This window comes from Rana temporaria, chromosome 9 (genome assembly GCF_905171775.1).
Source record: "Rana temporaria chromosome 9, aRanTem1.1, whole genome shotgun sequence".
NCBI classification, from domain to species: domain Eukaryota; kingdom Metazoa; phylum Chordata; class Amphibia; order Anura; family Ranidae; genus Rana; species Rana temporaria.
This window is the reverse complement of record NC_053497.1, coordinates 144156910-144177248: the sequence shown is the minus strand read 5'-3', so window position 1 is coordinate 144177248 and position 20339 is coordinate 144156910. Positions and strand designations below refer to the sequence as shown.

Here is a 20339-nt window from a genome sequence, read left to right as displayed (position 1 = left end):
TGTTTAATTCTCATGCTGCTAGTATTAGTAAATAGATAGGAAAGCATATCATATTTACTAGTTTAAAAATTTATTTTTTTTTTCATTTCTTCAATTACGGTACTTCATGGTCTCCAGTCCTAGGCAAAGTATGTCATACACCCCAGGAGTCACCAGGAGGGGAGGAGACTTTCCTGCTTGTATGCTTGAGCTAAGGGCAGATGGATTCCAGGAAGTAAATGCTATAGAAATCATTTGCCTTTTACTCAAGATGTCCATGGGCAGAAATGCTAGGGGGGCATTTTTCAAAGAGATTTCTCAACAAACTGAAGCATGGAGACATGGATGGATGGGGGAGTTTGCTTTGAATATTAAAAATGAATTCAATAGGGGTTTTGGTTTGTGGATGCAGCGAAGATCTGCTTTAAACATTTGATACTTGAAATGGAAATTTACTAAATCCCCCTTTTTTTTTTATTTATAAACAGGAACAAGGCCACGCGGGCTGACATGGTACAATAGTACATGCAGTACATGTGATAGGATAATTAAATAACAACAATACACGGAATAGAACGTTACACACTACATGATGCATCATGGTAGGCGGCCACTGTGTGGCGCAAACGTAAAGTGACATGTGTGTCCCAGGAGAGCACCTGGGCTCTGTCGCCCGATGAAACTAGTGGTGACTCCCTGAGGGTGTCTCCTTCCCAAAGAGGGGGGCGTAGTTGTCGAGTCGTAGATAAGTGTCGGGTCCCTTCTTTTTCTTTTTATATCAAGAAAGAGAAAAGGAGAGAGGGAAAAAGCCCCAGTGTGGAGGAATAGAAAATTCCAGAAAAAAGAGAGCAGGACTGAAAAAAGGAAGAAAGAAAGAGTGGTCAGGGGTAGAGGGCGGGAGGGGGGGGGGGGGCTGGGGGGCAGGTCACCTTGCATATAGGCTCACCACGTAGGGGTAGTCCCCCTACTTTGTGGACTCGCTCCCTGTTGTGGGGACAATCTGGGGTGGGGGGGAATCATACTGGTATGGTAACTTTCACCCATCAGTAAATGTTTCCTGCCTGTTGTGTGCTGTGAGGATAAGATCCTCCATGCGCTTTATCTCCTCCACCTTTGTGATCCATTGGGACACTGTCGGCGGGAGCGTAGCCTTCCAGTGCAATGGGATGCAGGCCTTTGCTGCATCCAAAAGGTGTCCGATTACGGATTTTTTGTATGCCTTCTCCGGGACGGTAGATACGTGCAGGAGAAAGAACGCCGGGTCATCCGGTATAACGCGAACCGTGAATTTCTGGGCTACCTCACGGATCACCCGCCAGAAGCGGCTCAGACCAGGGCAGGACCAAAAAATGTGTAGTATCGTCCCCTTGTCCGCTCGATAGCACCACCAAAGATCAGACGTCGCCGGGAAGAACTTGTGGAGCAGTACTGGTGTCCTGTACCATTGTGACAGGAGCTTGTAACTAGTTTCCTGTGTCTTGGCGCAAATTGAGGATTTGTGCGTGAATCTCAGAATGCATTGTCGTTCAGCCGTACTGAAATGACGATTCAGCTCCTCTTCCCACTTAAGCACACCCGGGGGCACGAAGTCTGTGCGTGGCGCATTTATAAGACTATAGGCCACGGAGAGCGTGTGTCACGTGGTACCCGAGGTGTTGCAGAGTTCCTCTAGTGGTGTGAGAAGTTGGGTGTTGGTAGTTGGCGGTGTCAAAGAGCGGAGGAAATGATTCAGTTGGTGGGACCTCAGGAAGTCCAACCGAAACGGGCCTGTGGGATCAGAAAGCTCCGCAATAGTATTCCATCGCCCTCCCGAACTAAAATGGGATGCCTGGTGGAGTCCCGTCCCGACTAGACCCCGAAAGGCCACATCTCGTATGCCCGGCATGAACTGGGGGTGTCCCAAAATGGGACACAACGGTGAGCTGGTCGAGGACAAAGGCATCTGAGATGAGTCTGGCGCAGACTCTCGTCGTGTTGCCAATCAGCGGGTGGCGTTTAACGTCTGCCGGTAGGCACGAAAAGCACCAGGGCGTTCTGTTAAGGGGGATCTCGGTCTGGTCCTGCTCTATCTGCGCCCAAAGCTTGTTCTCCCGGTTGCGGCACCAGTCTATAATCCTACCCATGTGAGTCGCTTGGTGGTAGGACCGGATATCCGGCAGTGCAAGGCCCCCCTGACATTTAGGTAGAACCAGAAGTTTAGCTGACAGCCGTGGTCTCTTTTTAGCCCATACAAATTCAGTAAATGTGGATTGCACCTGTTTAAAATATGATGTAGGGATATGTATAGGCAGTGCTTTCATGAGGTATAGGAGTTTTGGGAGGATTGTCATCTTCAAGATGTTACAGCAGCCTACCCAAGAGTGTAGTCCCGCGTTCCACTTGTTCAGGAGCACCCGGATTGCCGTTAGCAGGGGTGAGAAATTAAGCCCATACAGCCGTGAGAGCGTTTGGGGGGATGTGTGTGCCCAGGTATTTCAGGGCAGTTGTCGTCCACTTTAGTTTAAATCTGGCCTGCAAGTGCGCGAGTTGTATGTACGGAATCCCCACCCCCATGGCTTCCGATTTGGCGTAGTTAATTCTCAAATTGGAGAGGGCCCCATAGCGTTCAAATTCCATCAGGAGGGTTGGGAGGGAAAGGGAGGGGTTGGTGAGGGAAAACATAAGGTCGTCGGCGTAGGCCGACACCTTATGTTGGGTACGGTTTATCGTCACTCCGGATGACTAAATCCCCTTTTATCCAGCAATGGAAAGCTCTGGTTAGAAGTTTGACAATATTTGGAACCCGTGGTTAGAAGACTTCGACACTATTACGGACCTGTGCGTCCCATTGTGTTTTGAGCCCAATTTCTTATCTTATTGGGGGTGATACTCCAAACCCCGATGGTGTACCACTTGTCATATATTATTGTGTTTATTGTATTGTTGTTTTTCTGAAGGTAAGGGAAGTATTATTTGCTGCTTCGCTTACATGGGCAATATGAAGGTCCACTTTAACTAAAAATCAACAAAAAATCCTGAAAAAACGCATGATATATATGTTATAAATTGTGCTGCAGTTCAGTGAGTAAAATAAGTATTTGATCCCCAATCGAAACATGACTTAGTACTTGGTGGAGAAACCCTTGTTGGCAATCACAGGGGTAACTACACTTCTTGTAGATGGTGACCAGGCTTGCACACATCTCAGAAGGGATTTTGGTCCAGTCGTATTTGCAGATCTTCTCTAAATCCTTAAAGGGGTTGTAAAGGTATTTTTTTTCTCTAAATAGCTTCCTTTACCTTAGTGCAGTCCTCCTTTACTTACCTCATCCTTCCATTTTGCTTTTAAAATGTCCTTATTTCTTCTGAGAAATCCTCACTTCCTGTTCTTCTGTCTGTAACTACACACAGTAATGCAAGGCTTTCTCCCTGGTGTGGAGAAAGCCTCTTGAGGGGGAGGAGGCGAGCAGGAGGGTCAGGACGCTCTCTACTTTGCAGATAGAGAAAGAAGCTGTGTGTTCGTGGGTGTCCTGACACTCCTACTCGCCCCCTTCCCCCGCATTACGGTGTGTAGTTACAGACAGAAGAACAGGAAGTGAGGAATTCTCAGAAGAAATAAGGACATTTAAAAGCAAAATGGAAGGATGAGGTAAGTGAAGGAGGACTGCACTAAGGTAAAGGAAGCTATTTAGGGAAAAAATAATTACCTTGGCAACCCTAAAGTTTCAGCGCCCTCCATAAATTTTCTATAGGATCAAGGTCTGGGGACTGGCTAGGCCACTCCATGACCTTAATGTGCTTCTTCTTGAGCCACTCCTTTGTTGCCTTGGCGGTATTTTTTGGGTCATTGTCATGCTGGAAGACCCATCCACGACCCATCTTCAGTGTTCTGGCTGAGGCATAGTTCTCATCCAAGATTTTACAATACATGGCCCCATCCATTGTCCCCTCAACGTGGCAAAGTGGGCCTTTCCCTTTATCAGAGAAACAACCCCAAATCATAAAAGATTTCCACCTCTGTTGGCAAACTTACAAAATCTTCAGGGGATAAAATAAATATTTCCCCCACTGTATCTATTATATGCTGGTACACATCCCCATAAATAATGCTTTTCATTTCCAGTCTCTGATCCCTTAGAGAAAAAAGAAGTAGTTCTACTTACGATATACAGATACAAGGTTGTACAAAGCCCACGTTGCCCAGTGTTGGCTGATGGGGGAAACACACTGGGGCAGAAGACGAAGAATTGGCTCAAATGACCTGTTAGGAATACAGAGAGCACAGGTTTTATTTACTTATTTTTTTTGCCCCAAATACACCATCATGATGCTTTAAAAACAAGTCCTGTACGTGTTCTTTTTTTTTTAAACTCAAATTTTCAGGACAAGCTCTCAGGGTGGATCAGCTTATGTTAGGGTCCAAGCAGTACACAAAGTTTAACAGAATGTTAAATCTGAATTTCAGGTATAGATATTTTATATATTGGTGCATCTTGGACTACGCAACTATATACGGTATAAACCAGGGATATCAAATTAGCGGACCTCCACCTGTTTCAGAATTACAAGTCCCATGAGGCATAGCAAGACTGACAGCCACAAGCATGACACCCAGAGGCAGAGAAATGATGGGACTTGTAGTTTTGCAACAGCTGGAGGTCTGCTAATTGCATATCCCTGATATATACCATAACTGGCCAATCCACCACTTGTTTCGGGGTCCCTGCTGCTTGTGAACACAGGAAGTTGGCCACTTGGCAAGGGCGCAATTCTGAGAATGCTTTATATTTTCTGAATGAATGCAAAATGTCCTCTGATTGGACAATGTGAACAGCGTGATATCACTGTTCCCAGTTCTCCACCTCGTCCAATCACAGAACACTTTGCATTCACTCAAAGCATTCTTTGAATAAAGCCTGTGCTGAGGGGCCAACCTCCTGTTTTCAGTAAGCAGAAAAGCAGCCAATCAGCAGAGGACCCGGAAGCAAGTGGGAATCAATGGAGTAGCGGTGTCTACTTCAGTGATCTCCAGCTTCCAGGGGCATCATTTACACACACTATATATACATATACACATACACATACACACACACACACACACACACACACTATATAGTTGTATTGCTTCAAGCTGGACAGATGTAACTATGTATAACATATCCATACCTACAAGTAGGAGAAAAAGGAAAAAAAAAAACAGAACACCACAAACACACAGATATATGGCAAAAGTAATTAAAGATAAGGAAAGGCTTAGGCTATGGAATGGAGGGGGATTCAGCATTAGAATGAAAGTGCAAATAAATAAAACACACAGGGGCAGATCCACATACATTTGCATTGGTCTCAATCCTGAAAGAATTTGCGCCGTAGTGTATCTCTCACAGCGTAAGGGCGCAAAATTCAAATGCGGCGGGTAGGGGGCGCGTTTCATTTAAATGAAGCGCGTCCCCGCGCCGAACGAACTGTGCATGCGCCGTCCCTAAAATATCCCAGGGTGCATTGCTCCAAATGACGTCGGAAGGACGTCATGGTTTTCGACGTGAACGTAAATGGCGTCCAGCCCCATTCACGGACGACTTACGCAAACAAAGTAAAAAATTCAAAATGCGAGGTGGGAACGACGACCATACTTAACATTGAGTACGCCACCATATAGCAGCTTTAACTATATGCCGGAAAAAGCCGAATGGAACAACGTAAAAAAATGTGACGACCGGTCGTACGTTTGTGGATCGTCGGAAATAGCCAATTTGCATACTCGACGCGGATTACGACGGGAATGCCACCTAGCGGACCCCAAAAAATTGCATCCAAGATCAGACGGCGTACGAAGACGTACGCCTGTCGGATCTAGCTGAGATGCCGTCGTATCTTGTTTTGAGGATTCAAAACAAAGATACAACGCGGGAATTTTGAAATTACGCCTGCGTATCTACTGATACGCCGGCGTAATTTCTTTGTGGATCTACCTCATACTGGTATATACACCGCACAGTACTCAATTGTTTTTGTTTTGTTGCAAGAGCACCAATATGGCTGCATGCACTTCAAGCATGATGCTTTACAAAGTTCAAGGCAAGTGTCAAGTACACAGCATGATTTCAGAGTGAAGATCTAGTAACATGAACTGTTCAGCATACAGTTATTTCATGTGGAAGCCAGAAAGTGTTAGATCATATATTTGCCAAAAAGCAGTGACATCACTGAGAAAAGAGGTCAGAATATCCAGAGTTTATCAATCTTCCTGATCTCCCTACAAGCCTGAGAGCTTCCTTAGCTATACATTCTTGGAATGTTCATATACTGTTGCAAATTTGAATACAGATTGTCTCATACATAAAGTTTAAAACTATGAAAGATGCTAAAGAGGACTTTATGGGTTAGAGATTGAGTGTTAGGGACAGATAGGTTAAAGTGAACCTGCGGCCATGCTATGGACAATCAACTATTTACATATTCGTAACAAGCAGTATAAAAAGCTTAAAAACAAGCCATCTGTAACTGCAGGCACCTGGAGCAATTCATCCTTAAAACTCACAACTGAAGCACTAAGGTTCTCCAAGTGCTTTTCAGCAGCCCATCTTCCCCAGATTCCAGCAGTGACTTAGCAACTGAGTTTACCCTCCAAGCAGTGATTGGGCATCTCATCTACCCTCGCCTCCCTTCCTAGCAGTGACTAAGCAGTTCAGCTCCCCCACCTAGGACTGAATGAGCAGCTCATCTTCCCCTGCTCCCCATACCAGCAGTGATTTAGCAGAGCCTCTCCAACAGCAGGAGCTCTGGGAGAGTCCGCTGAGTTGCTAAGATAACTACCTAAAATATTTTAGTGCTTCTGCTGTTAACTTTAACTTTGCATTGCTCCACAGTGCATGCAGCTATGTTTTAAAGCTAATTTACTACTGTGTAGAAAATGGCCACATATTCACTTTGATGCCGCGTACACACAACCGTTTTCACGTCATGGAAACAAACAACATTTTTCTCAACGCGATTCCTCTCAAGCCTGCCTTGCATACACATGATATTGATAAAAAATGTTTGAGCAAAGCGCGGTGACGTACAACGTATAAAAGGGGAAGTTCCATTCGAATGGCACCACCCTTTGGGCCGATTATGCAAATTTCCCTTCTCATATTTCCCTTGTCATAACTTGCTTCTGAGCATGCACTTTTTTTTCCCGTCGTTAAAGCCTACACACGACCGTTTTTCACGACGAGAAAAACGACAAAGTGAAAAACGACGAGAAAAAATAGAGCATGTTCTAAATTTTTCATGGCCATTTTTTTCGGCGAAAAGTTTTTAAGGACCAATTTAAAAAATTGAATTTTTCTCATAATGAAAAATGGTTGTGTGTGTACGCGGCAAAAGGGTTAGAGGCTTATTTAGGCTACACTATGCACACTAGCTCTAGGCACTAGTAACCTTGCCCTGTAAAACTTACTTTCGGCTGTCTACCTTCTCTAAAAACAAATTGATTGGTTCCACAGAAACAAGCAGACACATTTACTGCAATAAAAGAGGGAACCGTATTTCAGTTCCTTTAGCTCCGTCATGCCCTCTCAGTACAAGCTAAGCAGACAAATTTTAGTTAGATTACTGCTCCACTTATAGAGCAGCTTACGTCTACTACAGAAAAGAGGTCTCATTTCTTCTCTTTATGGTTCGTTGATGAATAGTTCCCTTGGACTGGGCTAAAGATATTGATTCACTAGATGGGGAGTGTGATACATTTGCCTATATGTCTCAGTTTACTGCTCCCTGCTAGCCATATGGGTAGAGGTAGAAAGGAATTTCATGTGTGATTCATTCCTCTGACAGGTTATTGACGTGCTAATGTCCCCTCACTATTCTAAACGTTAATTGATCTATTGTGTTGTGTGAAGAAGATCTGTGTTTACCCTTAAAAGATGTGTATTGTATCATCAGGTTAAATGATTAGAGAAGTAGTATGTTAATTATTCTGATTGCTTCAGTGTATTAATTAACTCCACTGATGTCTTTATCTAAAGAAACGTGTCTGCATGGTCGGCTCGGACTTGTCTCCTATAATCTGTATGGGAAACCCCACTGTGTGAGGGGGGCGTTCCTAACAGGTTGTAACCACATATAAGCTGAGTTTTTGTGTCATTAAAGTCTCTTGTTCTAGCAGTAAGCTTGGCATGTGTGGCTTTCTGGGCGATTCCAGGGATATCCCTCCTCGTGGAATATTGGGGTGATTTTCGTTATGGGAAGAAGGGAACGTTGACGGGGATATCATACCGATACCGTCACAATTGGTTGGCAGCAGTGGGATTTTTCCCTTCTATTCCCCTTCACACCCGGATTCCAAGCAGACACTGGAAGAACTACTGGAAGTTCGTGGAAGGATTGCTAGCAACAAAACCAAGCGGGTCATCATAGCAGAATCAATGGAGATAGACCAGGAGGACGGGATTGCAGCAACGCCAGCAGTACAAGAGATGGAGACACCAGTGATTCAGGAGGAGGAATCGCCAGCCAACAAGCTAATGAGAGAGAAGCTAGCGTGGTTCGGCCCGAACCCAACGGCAGATGTGGTGCTGAGAGTGATGGACCTGTTAGCGAAGGAGGCTAAAGAAATAAGGGACGCAGAACTACAGAAGGCTAAACAAATAAGAGACGCAGAGCTACAGAAGGCTAAACAAATAAGAGACGCAGAGCTACAGAAGGATAAACAAATAAGAGACGCAGAGCTACAGTTAAAACTGGCAGCAGTCCAACAAGCAGCCGCACATCCTCCAAACAGTGAGTACAGCACAGCAGACACAAGGAAGATCCCGTTTAGCGCTTTTAAAGCTTTTGATGAAAAGGACTGTGAGATTGATAACTACCTGGCAGACTTTGAGCGACAATGTAACCTGCACCGAATAGCTAGAGGAGACTGGGTTGCAATATTGTCAGGCAAACTGTCAGGCAAAGCTTCTGATGCTTTCCGGACCGTGCCAGATCAGGATATCCATAGCTACGCCCGGGTTAAAGAAGTGCTCCTAGCTCGTTATGCAGTAACCCCAGAGTCCCACCGACAGAAGTTCAGGGACTCACGCAAAACCACGAAAGACTCTTACGCGGAATGGGCATGCCAGTTGTCCCTGTCGGCCTCTAACTGGGTTAACAGCAGCCAGGCCACCACCGCAGAGGACATTTTGCAACTAATGCTCCTGGAGCAATTTTACAATCACATCCAGACGGATGTCAAAGATTGGGTGAGAGATCGCAGGCCCATGACTCTACCAGAGGCCGCGAAGTTGGCGGATGAATATGCGGATACTCGCAAGACGAACCAGGTCACACCACGGGTACAACCTCCACGACCAACGGCGCCCTCACACCCACCAGCCGCTAGATACCAACCTCCTAACAGACCGATGACATCTAGCCCTCGCTATCCACGCCAGGAGGACAACGAACAACGCTGCTTCCGGTGCAAACAGCTGGGTCACTTCAAGCAGAATTGCCCCATGAGTGACAACACCAGGTCAAATTGGTCTCAACCTGGGTACCGCCCACCAGCAGCAGCCCATTGTGTAGACTCGGCTTGGGATCTCCAGGAGCTGGGTCCGGAAGAACCATCGGACACCGTTTACGAAGTCCTCACGGTACAATCTGGTATTACGGACAACAGGGAACACCATTGTCAGCTGGTCATGGGCGACAGCCATGAGACGGAGGGGCCCTGGAGGGAGCTGGGCAGAAAGAGGCACCGCCAGCTACCCCCCAAGAAGAAGAGGTCCTGGAAGCCGTATAACAAGCTGACCTGGGAGGAGAAGAAGCGACTGGCGGAGAGGGAGTCGCAGCGGGCATCCCAGATGCGGGCCGAGATGTTCACCAAGGGCCCACCGGTGGCCCCTTACACCACCACCCAGTTCCTGATGATGAAGGACCACGTGGAGAGCCTGCAGGACATGAGCAAGCAGGAGCTGATCCGTGAGTACATAGAGCTGGAGGAATGCATAAGCCGCATGGAGGAGGAGAACAACCACCTGAGGTCACAGCAGGCTGACCCCCCCAGGCTCCATGAACTGGAGATGGAGCTGGAGAAGCTCCAAGAGGAGAACCGGCGGCTGCGGAGGGAGCAGGGGGTGGCTGATCTTATGGGGCTCCGATTCCCCTCCCCCCCCCCGGACTCTGAGCACCAGTGCTACAGCATTTCAACAAATATAACTTTTTCTTTTTATGAATCTCCTGTGATTGTCACTTCAGAGCCATAACCTGCCCCCTCCCATAGCAGGACACCTAGACGGCGGCGCACAGACCCATTCACTGTCTTCACACTGACTTCTGGTGACTTTGCAGATCGCACAAAGACTTGGGGACTGACCGGCGTGTGATCTGACGACCCGGTGACATACCTGAGTCTGAAGCAGTTGTCAAGGGAGGTCAGTCACGCCAAACGGAGTTAACCTCGGACTAAAAGCTCTGAACCCGTCAACCCTACTGGACCAGGGAAGGTCCAACCGGGTTTGCCGGAGCAGGGAGCAAAAGGGGGGCCATTGTGATACATTTGCCTATATGTCTCAGTTTACTGCTCCCTGCTAGCCATATGGGTAGAGGTAGAAAGGAATTTCATGTGTGATTCATTCCTCTGACAGGTTATTGACGTGCTAATGTCCCCTCACTATTCTAAATGTTAATTGATCTATTGTGTTGTGTGAAGAAGATCTGTGTTTACCCTTAAAAGATGTGTATTGTATCATCAGGTTAAATGATTAGAGAAGTAGTATGTTAATTATTCTGATTGCTTCAGTGTATTAATTAACTCCACTGATGTCTTTATCTAAAGAAACGTGTCTGCATGGTCGGCTCGGACTTGTCTCCTATAATCTGCATGGGAAACCCCACTGTGTGAGGGGGGCGTTCCTAACAGGTTGTAACCACATATAAGCTGAGTTTTTGTGTCATTAAAGTCTCTTGTTCTAGCAGTAAGCTTGGCATGTGTGGCTTTCTGGGCGATTCCAGGGATATCCCTCCTCGTGGAATATTGGGGTGATTTTCGTTATGGGAAGAAGGGAACGTTGACGGGGATATCATACCGATACCGTCACAGGGAGATGTGGCAGGCTGTTTTGGAACAGGTTCTTCTGGTTTCTTTATCACTGACCCAAAGTCTATCTCAACTTTTCATAATACATAGAGCAGGGATCTTCAAACTACGGCCCTCCAGTTGTTCAGAAACTACAATTCCCATCATGCCTAGTCATGTCTATGAATGTCAGAGGTTTACAATGCCTCATGGGATGTGTAGTTCGGCAACAGCTGGAGGGCCGTAGTTTGAGGATCCCTGACAGAGCATATAGAACATAGTTTAAATTATTCCAGTGGCACAGAAGAGAGAATCCGGAGTGTCCTAGATGTGGACGTTCTACTGCAGACTTTCTACATATGCTCTGGAAATGCCAAAAGTTATTACGCTATTATTACCATTAATCAGGCTTTTCAATCTCTGCTACATAATGACCCCTTTGACTTGTGTACTAGGATTCCCAGATGAGGAATTATTTACTCCTCTGGGTCGGACTTCCATCTCTAGGTTACTGTTTTTGGCTTACAAATGTATTTTATTAAAATGGAGATCTTCGACCCCTCCCCCCTACTTTCTAGGATTGCCGAGAGAAAGTTAAATCTAGCCTTGCCGAAAGAACGAAAAATTCTGGTACATAGCGGTGCTCGTCATAAAATTTAACAAGCTGTGGGATCTATGGTAACAGGTTTTAGAATTGGCTCCCTTGTCATTAATGTTACAGATCTTTCAATGTTGATTATTGTAGAAGTGGCTGTTCGTTGATTGAATGGGTGGGTCACGCAGGAGATGGGATGGTACTTAGTGGTACACATCTTATTCTAATACCATGATTGTATGTGGCATAGGACAAAGCAGAGCTACTATTCTTAAGATTTGAAATTACAGTTTACCAAAGATTAAGTATTATAGTTATAGTTTTGATACAAGTTTTTAAAGCACGGAAAACTTTGAGCAATAGTCATGATTGTAATAGTCATGATTGTAATAAAACTACAACAACAAACTTGTTTAGTTTGCATATTGAACTTATTAATGGATATTTAGCTAACCTATAGTCTTTGTATTATACAAGCATTTGCACCAATACTAAAGTCATGTATGACTATCAAAGTATATTGTGCTACGTTTTGGATTTCGGTTTTACATTTTCTTCTTTTTGTAAGAATTGCAAAACTTAAAATAATAATAAGTTGGACCCCTTTCACACAGGGCACGTCCGTTTTGACGGACTGCGCTTGCTCAGCGGGGATCGATCGGTTGATCTCCACTAAGCAGGCGGATAACAGGTCCATCTCTGCTCACTGACAAAGACGGACCTGTCAGAGCCCCACTGTTCTCTATGGGTGATCGGATGAAAATGGATCCGCCTGTCCATTTTCATCCGATCCGACAGACAGATGGATGGATGGAAAATAGGGTCTGGTCTCCATCCGTCTGGATTTGGCAGATCGGATAGCAGCGGATGTCAGAGGACATGTCACAGTTGACATCCGCCGCTCCATAAAGGTAAGTAGGGATGAGCTCCAGCGTGTTCGCACAGTGCACGTGCAGAGCCCACCAGGAAGTCTGCACGGCGCTGTGCTAATCACAGGCAGGGAGACATTTTTCGATCTCTGCAGCCGAGCATCGGGTAAATGTCTCCCTGCCTGTGATTAGCGCAGCGCTGTGCAGACTTCCTGGCGGGCTCTAGAGGTGAATAAAGCATCTGATCAGGTCCACCTGGAAAATGGACAGGCAGGCCTGATCGAACAGCATGTGTTAAAGGGGTCTTCTTTAAAAAAAAAAAAAAAAAGTGAACAGAAAAGCATCCGAACCTCCTGAATTATTTTGTTTATGTCCCATCTCTTCCATTGCTTACATAATATAAACGTATTATTAAACAGTTTTTATTTCAGACTTTGACTAGTCTATTATCTAACAGTAAAATGAATCAAACACTGAGAAGAAGTTAATGAAGAGGGAGAGGGAGTATGTGTGTATCTTCTGACCGGTAATTAATGTTCCTTCTGGAGCTTATATCCCAGCTCTGGATGGCTCGCCACATGCGTTCCTCAACCTCCTGTCTTGATGGCTCCAAAATGAACCAAACTTCTGGGCCGTCAAACATGATGTGTGAAAGCACCCCGCAGGCATTATACGACACTTCAATCCCATCTGCTTTACTGTCCAGGAGGTTACTGTAAGTACAAGGGCACAAGTAAGTTGAAAAATGCGATAACGATTAACCAACAAAGGCAGTTTTAGATTAACTCTGAACTATTTTGGAGGAACTGGATACTGTGGGAACTGCCCACAGTATCCAGTTTCTAGTTTTTCTTTTTGGCTTAGAAAAACAAAAAGTCAACATTTATTACATTGCAGCTTACCAATTTTTAGATGCGATGGCTGCATTTGTTTCCTTTATTTCTTCTATTTTCATCTGTGTATCTGGCCAGTAAGTCTGTTCAAGCTCTCCAGCAGAATGTATCAGTTTACATGGCTAAGGCAAACCACCCAATACTGGCAGGGGTGATTAAAATGATCACCGTTTGATTATGGAAAACCTTTATCCCAAAAGGTTTGCTGTAACTGAATATAACGTGTGAGCTAGAGTTTAGCTTCAATTTGTTAGCGTATCTAAATCTGCTAATACATTTAACACTACACTACTTTCATAATTGAAAAGCTGCATTATATTACATTTTTGGTTTAATACCATTTTAGGGAATGAAGGATATAATATGACTTCTCATAATGAGGCAGGGTAGGTGTGCATAGAGATCTCACTAATACAGTCCTCATGGCATATAAGAAACAGGGTATGCAAATCTGAACAATCTGATGTCCTGTTTGGTCTGTTATTTACATACACACCAATTTTGTTGTATTTTGCAAAGAAATACCTTTTGATCTTGTCAAAAACCATAAGTGCTTATAACTTCCTATGCTCTAGGACTGTGCTGTTGTCAATTACATTGTTCTCAGGTATCTATCAGTACTACTGAAACCCTACCCTCTATTTTAAGAAGAAGAGGAGAGGGTTTTTTCCTGTAGTTCATTCTTGTTTATATTGTTCTGATACAGTAGAGTGAGGGCTGTCATCCCAGGATTGGAAAGGTCTCACTAGCAGGTGAAAAAGGAAACAAATCCTGAAAAAAAAAACCAAATGCAGCCATTGACTGCACCTAAGGAATGGTAAACTGCAAAATATAAAACATTTTGTTTTGGGGATTTTAATCAAACAAAAACATATATATTTTTAATAGACTGGCCATTTACCAGAAACGGTTCTACCCATTTATTACTAGGCCGATTACGGACATTTTATAATACAAAAGTTTAATCCACATGCAAATATATTAGGAATTATTTTCGGTTACACTTTCTAAAATACAACCTAAGCAGGTCATCTGCATCAAAGTCATTCCACCTGCACATTTCAATCAGGAACCCCGTACAAAACGTTAAGCTTGGTATAGATGGACGCCCAGATGTAATAGTTGACCCAGCTTCGCTGTGACTCTGGACAACATTCCAACCACACCAGAGGAGCACCCGAGGAGAAATGTGTGCAAATGGGCCTGCAATTTCACTTACTGCAAAGGGAACACGGCACTTGTGTGTACAGAGCCAGCATTCAAGAGGTGCCAAGTGAGAGTTTTTTTTAAATGCATGAATGCACTTCCTTTATAACTTGTGTAAGAAATGCTTAGGTGTAGAAAATGGTAACAGATAATGCGTTTTACATCTTTTCATACCCCTTTAGCACCTCTACCTTATATACTGTATATTTGGAAGATCTATTAAATAGTATTAAATAGTATGACCTTCTTGCTATCTAATCTATTAGTACCTACACACAGAGACTGTTGTGAGCTCTTAATTGGTCTGGAGATCAGGCTTTGGAATGAGATATTGATTATATATATATATATATATATATATATATATATATATATATATATATATATATATATATATATATATATATATAATCTCAAAACAATGGGGAAAGGAGAGATGAATGGAACTAGTTGCCTTTTACAGAGTTTTTACAGCTGCTATCTAGAGATTGTGACATGAGAGGCAACACAAAAAGGACTCAATTCCCTCATCCACACATTCAAGGTGGATGAGGGAATCCTGCTGCTGAGCCTTTGTATTTTATAGCGGGGAGACTTACCTGCCATCAGGAGTGACAGCTATGGCCAGTGGTGCTGAACAAGTGGCAACAATTTTACAGGGCGTGGTACAGAAGTCAATCTATCAACTGAAACAACCACCCTGCCCATACAGGGATAGAATTTCAACCAGTCCCTGCAGCTTTAGATGGAATGGCAAGAAACATGGTTTGAGTTACCCATTTTGCTTGAGGCTATACTTTTTTCAAACATTTTTTTTTAAAGATTTGCACCCAAATTATTTAAGTCCTTACAATCACCTGAAAACGGTAATAAACTGTGATGTCATCAGCTGTGGCCGCAGTTCGCGTACCTCTGCCACATTACCCAGAAGCCCTAGCATGTTGCGATGAAGTTCTTGCTTCTCTGGAAATTCCTGCAGATGAAAGAAGGGTATTTGTACATTTCAAAGCTTGCCTAAAAATACACAATGTAGCAAGGAATAATCCAATAGGCAGTTACCCTCAGGCAGTCTAGGAACAGCTTCATGCCACTGTAGTTGAGGAACATCTCACAGTTATCTGGAGTCTCATCAGTAATGTTCCACAGCGCACTCCAGGAAAATTCCATGACTTGGTCACACTGTTGGGCAAGGCAAAAGAAGATGATGATGCATAAACGTAAGCCTTTACTTTATTATTCACCAGCTGTGATAGAGGTACATTTGCAAACTTGCCGTTATAAAATTATAGAAAAAAAGGGAGCCAGCCAACAGGAACGGCGCCTCCATTCCGCTAATGCTATCCCAAAACCACCGAGGCTGTACTACAATCAAAGACAAAAAGACTCCCTAAGCAATAGGAACTCTGCCCCCATTCTGCTAATTTTACCCCAGAACCACAAAAAAAATTAAAAATAAGTGGTCAGAAGGAGCCCTACCCCTATTCCACTAATGCTATCACAGAAACAATGAAACTGTACTGAAAAGAAAAAAACAAAAAAAACACAACAAAAAACTTGACAGGGCAATAGGAACCTTGTCCCATTCTGACAGTCCAATACTAAAATTTGAGAAAAAAATAAATAATAATCAGTGGGCCAATAGGCAACGTTCCCTTAACGAACAGCAGCCATAGGAAATGGTTGAACCAGACAAGCAGTCTACTTACAAAATGTACAGCCGTAGCCAAATGTTTTGAAAATTGCACAAATATAAATTGTTTACAAAGTCTGCTGCCTCACTTTTTATGATGGCAACTTGCATATACTCCAGAATGTTATGAAGAGTAATCAGATGAAATCCCAGTAATCCCAGTAATCAGATGAAAAATGAACATCCCCCCCAAAAAAATCATTTCCACTGCATTTCAGCCCTGACACAAAAAGGAGCACGCTGGGGCAGTATGTGCGGTATAGCGCCGCTATTTTTAGCGGCGCTATGCCGTCAGAATTGCCACGGAATTGTGGTCATTTCTCAAGGCGGGTGAACAAAAACCTGCAACTTCTGACAAACTCCAAGCATTGTTTATGCAATAATGGGCTGCCATCAGTCAGGATGTGGCCCAGAGGTTGATTGACAGCGTGCCAGGGTGAATTGCAGAGGTCTTGAAAAAGAAGGGTCGACTTTGCATAAACTTAATGCAATTGTCAATAAAAGCCTTTGACATTTATGAAATACCTGTAATTATACTTCAGTATACCATAGTAACATCTGACAAAAAGGATCTAAAAACTAGAGGTAGACCAATATGGGTTTTTCTCTGGCCGATGCCGATATTTAGAAATTGGGGCGATATATGATGCCGATTTTTGTGGCCGATATTTTAGGCCGATTTAAAAAAAAAAAAAACCTAACCCACTCCACTCCTTCCTGCTTACTCCTGTCACTCTAGCACACACTTGATGTCCTCAGTTCAGATGACACTGGTTGGCACTGGCAGGTGGCCTTGGTTTGGAACTGGCAGGTGGCACTGGTTTGGAACTGACAGATAATACTATTGGCACTGGCAGGTGGCACTGGTTTGGAACGGACAGATGGCACTGGCAGGTGGCACTGATTGGCACTGGCTGGCATTGGCAGGTGGCACTGGTTTGGAACTGACAGATGGTACTATTGGCACTGGCAGGTGGCACTGGTTTGGAACTGACAGATGGCACTGGTTTGGAACCGACAGATGGCATGGGCAGGTGGCACTGATTGGCATTGGCAGGTGGCACTGGTTTGGAACTGACAGGTGGCACTATTGGCACTGGCAGGTGGCACTGGTTTGGAACTGACAGATGGCACTGGTTTGGAACCGACAGATGGCATGGGCAGGTGGCACTGATTGGCATTGGCAGGTGGCACTGGTTTGGAACTGACAGGTGGCACTATTGGCACTGGCAGGTGGCACTGGTTTGGAACTGACAGATGGCACTGATTGGCAGTGGCACTGGCAATTGGGGCAGGTGGCACTGATTAGCGGTGGCAGTGGCGGGTGACACTGGCTGGCAGTGGTTTGCATTGGGAGGGTGACACTGGTTGGCACTGGCTAGTGGCACTGACAGATGGCACAGATTGGCAGTGGCAGGTTTCACACTAAGCCAAGTGTAACTGTGTGTGTGTGTGTGTGTGTGTGTGTGTGAGTGAGTGAGTGAGTGAGTGAGTGAGTGAGTGAGTGAGTGAGTGAGTGAGTGAGTGAGTGAGTGAGTGAGTGAGAGAGAGAGAGAGAGAGAGAGAGATATCGATGTCGGGGGTGCGACCCGCCCAGATACCATCCCATTGACTGGTGTAATATAGCTGCTGGGTCCTGCCCACCCCCAACATTGAGCTGACAGCTCCTCTCTCCTCTCTGTTACTTATCAGTTTCACACTCAGCGCGGCGCTTGATGCTGCCAGAGCCGCTGAGTGTGGAGAAGGAACGGCGGTCAGTGTAAAATATCGGCCTAATTTTGATAATATGATAGATCGGTCTACCTCTACTAAAAACACTGAAACAGCAGACTTTGTGAAAATTATTGTGTCTTTCTCAAAATGTTTGGCCACGGCTGTACTGACTTTACCACTCTGCTGTCTAACACAATGCTGAATATGGTACAAAGATTATGACCATCACCAACTTTATGTTTGTTTTTACAATTCTGTATCAAAGTGAGGAGGAAAAAATAAATAAAAAATGTAATGCAGAAAATGGGTACTCACAGTTTTGTCTTGCAGCTTCTTCTGGATCAACTTAAGCATAGTCTGTAGAGACAGAAACATGAATATGTACTTGTCAAACACAGGAAATAAGGTACTCCGGTACACGAACACACATCTCCTTTCTCTGCAACGTAGAGAGCATCCTGACTCTCCTGTAGTCCAAGGGAGGGGGCGAGCACGACACTCCACACCAGGGAGAAAGCCTTGCATTACTGTGTGGAGTTACAGACAGAAGAACAGGAAGTGAGGATTTCTCAGAAGAAATAAGGACATTTAAAAGCAAAATGGAAGGATGAGGTAAGTGAAGAAGGACTTCACTAAGGTAAAGGAAGCTATTTAGGGAAAAAAATTGTATCTTTACAACCCCTTTAACTTAAAAAAAAGTACCTTCTATTGACAAAGCCCCCTCCTTTTATTTTCTTGTTAGAGAGCTTCCCCATGGTTCCACCTATGAAGGAACGTCGCCACCCTCTCTTGCTCGCTCTTGAAATGAACTAAAACAGTTGCGTCATTGATTCACAGAGCTGTGAACGAACAAACGACAACTATTGTTGTAGTTCATTGTAGCAGACTGCTAATTCTCAATGAATTGTGAGGGAGCTGGTGAGCGCTCTGGTAGTTCATTGATCTTCCTGCTCTTTAGGCTCCATTCACACCATGGCTTGTACAAGGGTACTTCTCTTGTGCCATAGGCGTCCCGCGATTCTAATTGCCAGATTTTACCGCAATTTGTCGGCGACAATCTCAGTAAAATTGTGCTGCAATTTGGGTGCCATTAACCACTTAAGGACCTTGGCTGTTTTTCAGAATTACTTAAAACCCCAAAACATTATATATATTTTTTTCGAACACCCTAGAGAATAAAATGGCGGTCATTGCAATACTTTTTGTCACACCATATTTGCGCAGCGGTCTTACAAGCGCACTTTTTTTGGAAAAAAATCACTCTTTTGAATTAAAAAAATAAGACAACAGTAAAGTTAACCCAATTTTTTTATATATTGTGAAAGATAATGTTACGCCAAGTAAAATGATACCCAACATGTCACGCTTCAAAATTGCGCCCGCTCGTGGAATGGAGTCAAACTTTAACCCTTAAAAATCTCCATAGGCAACGTTTAAAACATTCTACAGATTGCATCTTTTGAGCTACAGAGGAGGTCTAGGGATAGAATTATTGCTCTCGCGCCAACGATCGTGGTGAGACCTCACTTGTGTGGTTTGAACACCGTTTTCATATGCAGGCGCTACTCACGTATGTGTTCGCTTCTGCGCGCGAGCTCGTCGGGACGGGGCGCTTTAAAAAAAATGTTTTTTTGTTTATTTATTTTTATTTATTTTATAAATTTTTACACGGAAAAAATAAATAAAAAATGTATCACTTTTATTCCTATTACAAGGAATGTAAACATCCCTTGTAATAGAAAAAAGCCCCTCTCCCGCCGCCGATAACGGTGATCTTGCGGCGAATCCGCCGCGGAGACCACCGTTATCGTTTACAGGACCGCTCAAGGAAAAGATGGATATCTCGGTTGTGGCAGCAGCTGCTGCCGTTACAGAGATATCCATCTTTAAAAACAGGACGTATATATACAGTGAGCGGTCCTTAAAGCGGAGGTTCACCCAAAAAACAAGTAAATAACATTATATTCTGTATACCTCAAACATGTACAGTATGCGTTTTTTTTTGGGGGGGGTGTACATACGGTATTATCGCTATTTTTCACCTGGCTTCCGGGTACTAGCTCCCGCGGGAGTAGGCGTTCCTATGCAGTGGCGCAATGTCCTCTGGGACTTCGCCCCCAAATGATTGACGTGCCTGACAAAACCCCCCCGGCGGATAAGGCGCGTCACGAGTTTCCGAAACTAGCCGAACTGCGAGTCAGATCTATACGGCGCCTGCGCACCGACTAGGAGCCGTGTAGAGCTGACTGCGCAGGCGCCGTATAGAGCCGACTCGCAGTTCGGCTAGTTACGGAAACTCGTGGCGCGCCTTATCCGCCGGGGGGAAGTTTTTGTCAGGCACGTCAATCATTTGGGCGAAGTCCCAGAGGACATT

At 44.4% G+C, this 20339-nt stretch overlaps 1 protein-coding gene across 2 annotated transcripts in view; it reads right to left on the bottom strand.

Moving 5' to 3' along the window:
* The window catches only part of ZER1 (zyg-11 related cell cycle regulator), a 106516-nt gene that overhangs the window by 7204 nt on the left and 78973 nt on the right, over nucleotides 1–20339 (bottom strand). For both annotated transcript variants that reach the window (XM_040324725.1, XM_040324724.1), the window contains exons 10-14: nucleotides 18281–18322; nucleotides 15622–15741; nucleotides 15420–15535; nucleotides 12988–13176; nucleotides 4122–4219 (exon numbers count right to left, since the gene is read on the bottom strand). In XM_040324725.1, the coding sequence (XP_040180659.1) occupies nucleotides 4122–4219; nucleotides 12988–13176; nucleotides 15420–15535; nucleotides 15622–15741; nucleotides 18281–18322 (565 nt within the window). The remainder of the gene's footprint in view (nucleotides 1–4121; nucleotides 4220–12987; nucleotides 13177–15419; nucleotides 15536–15621; nucleotides 15742–18280; nucleotides 18323–20339) is intronic.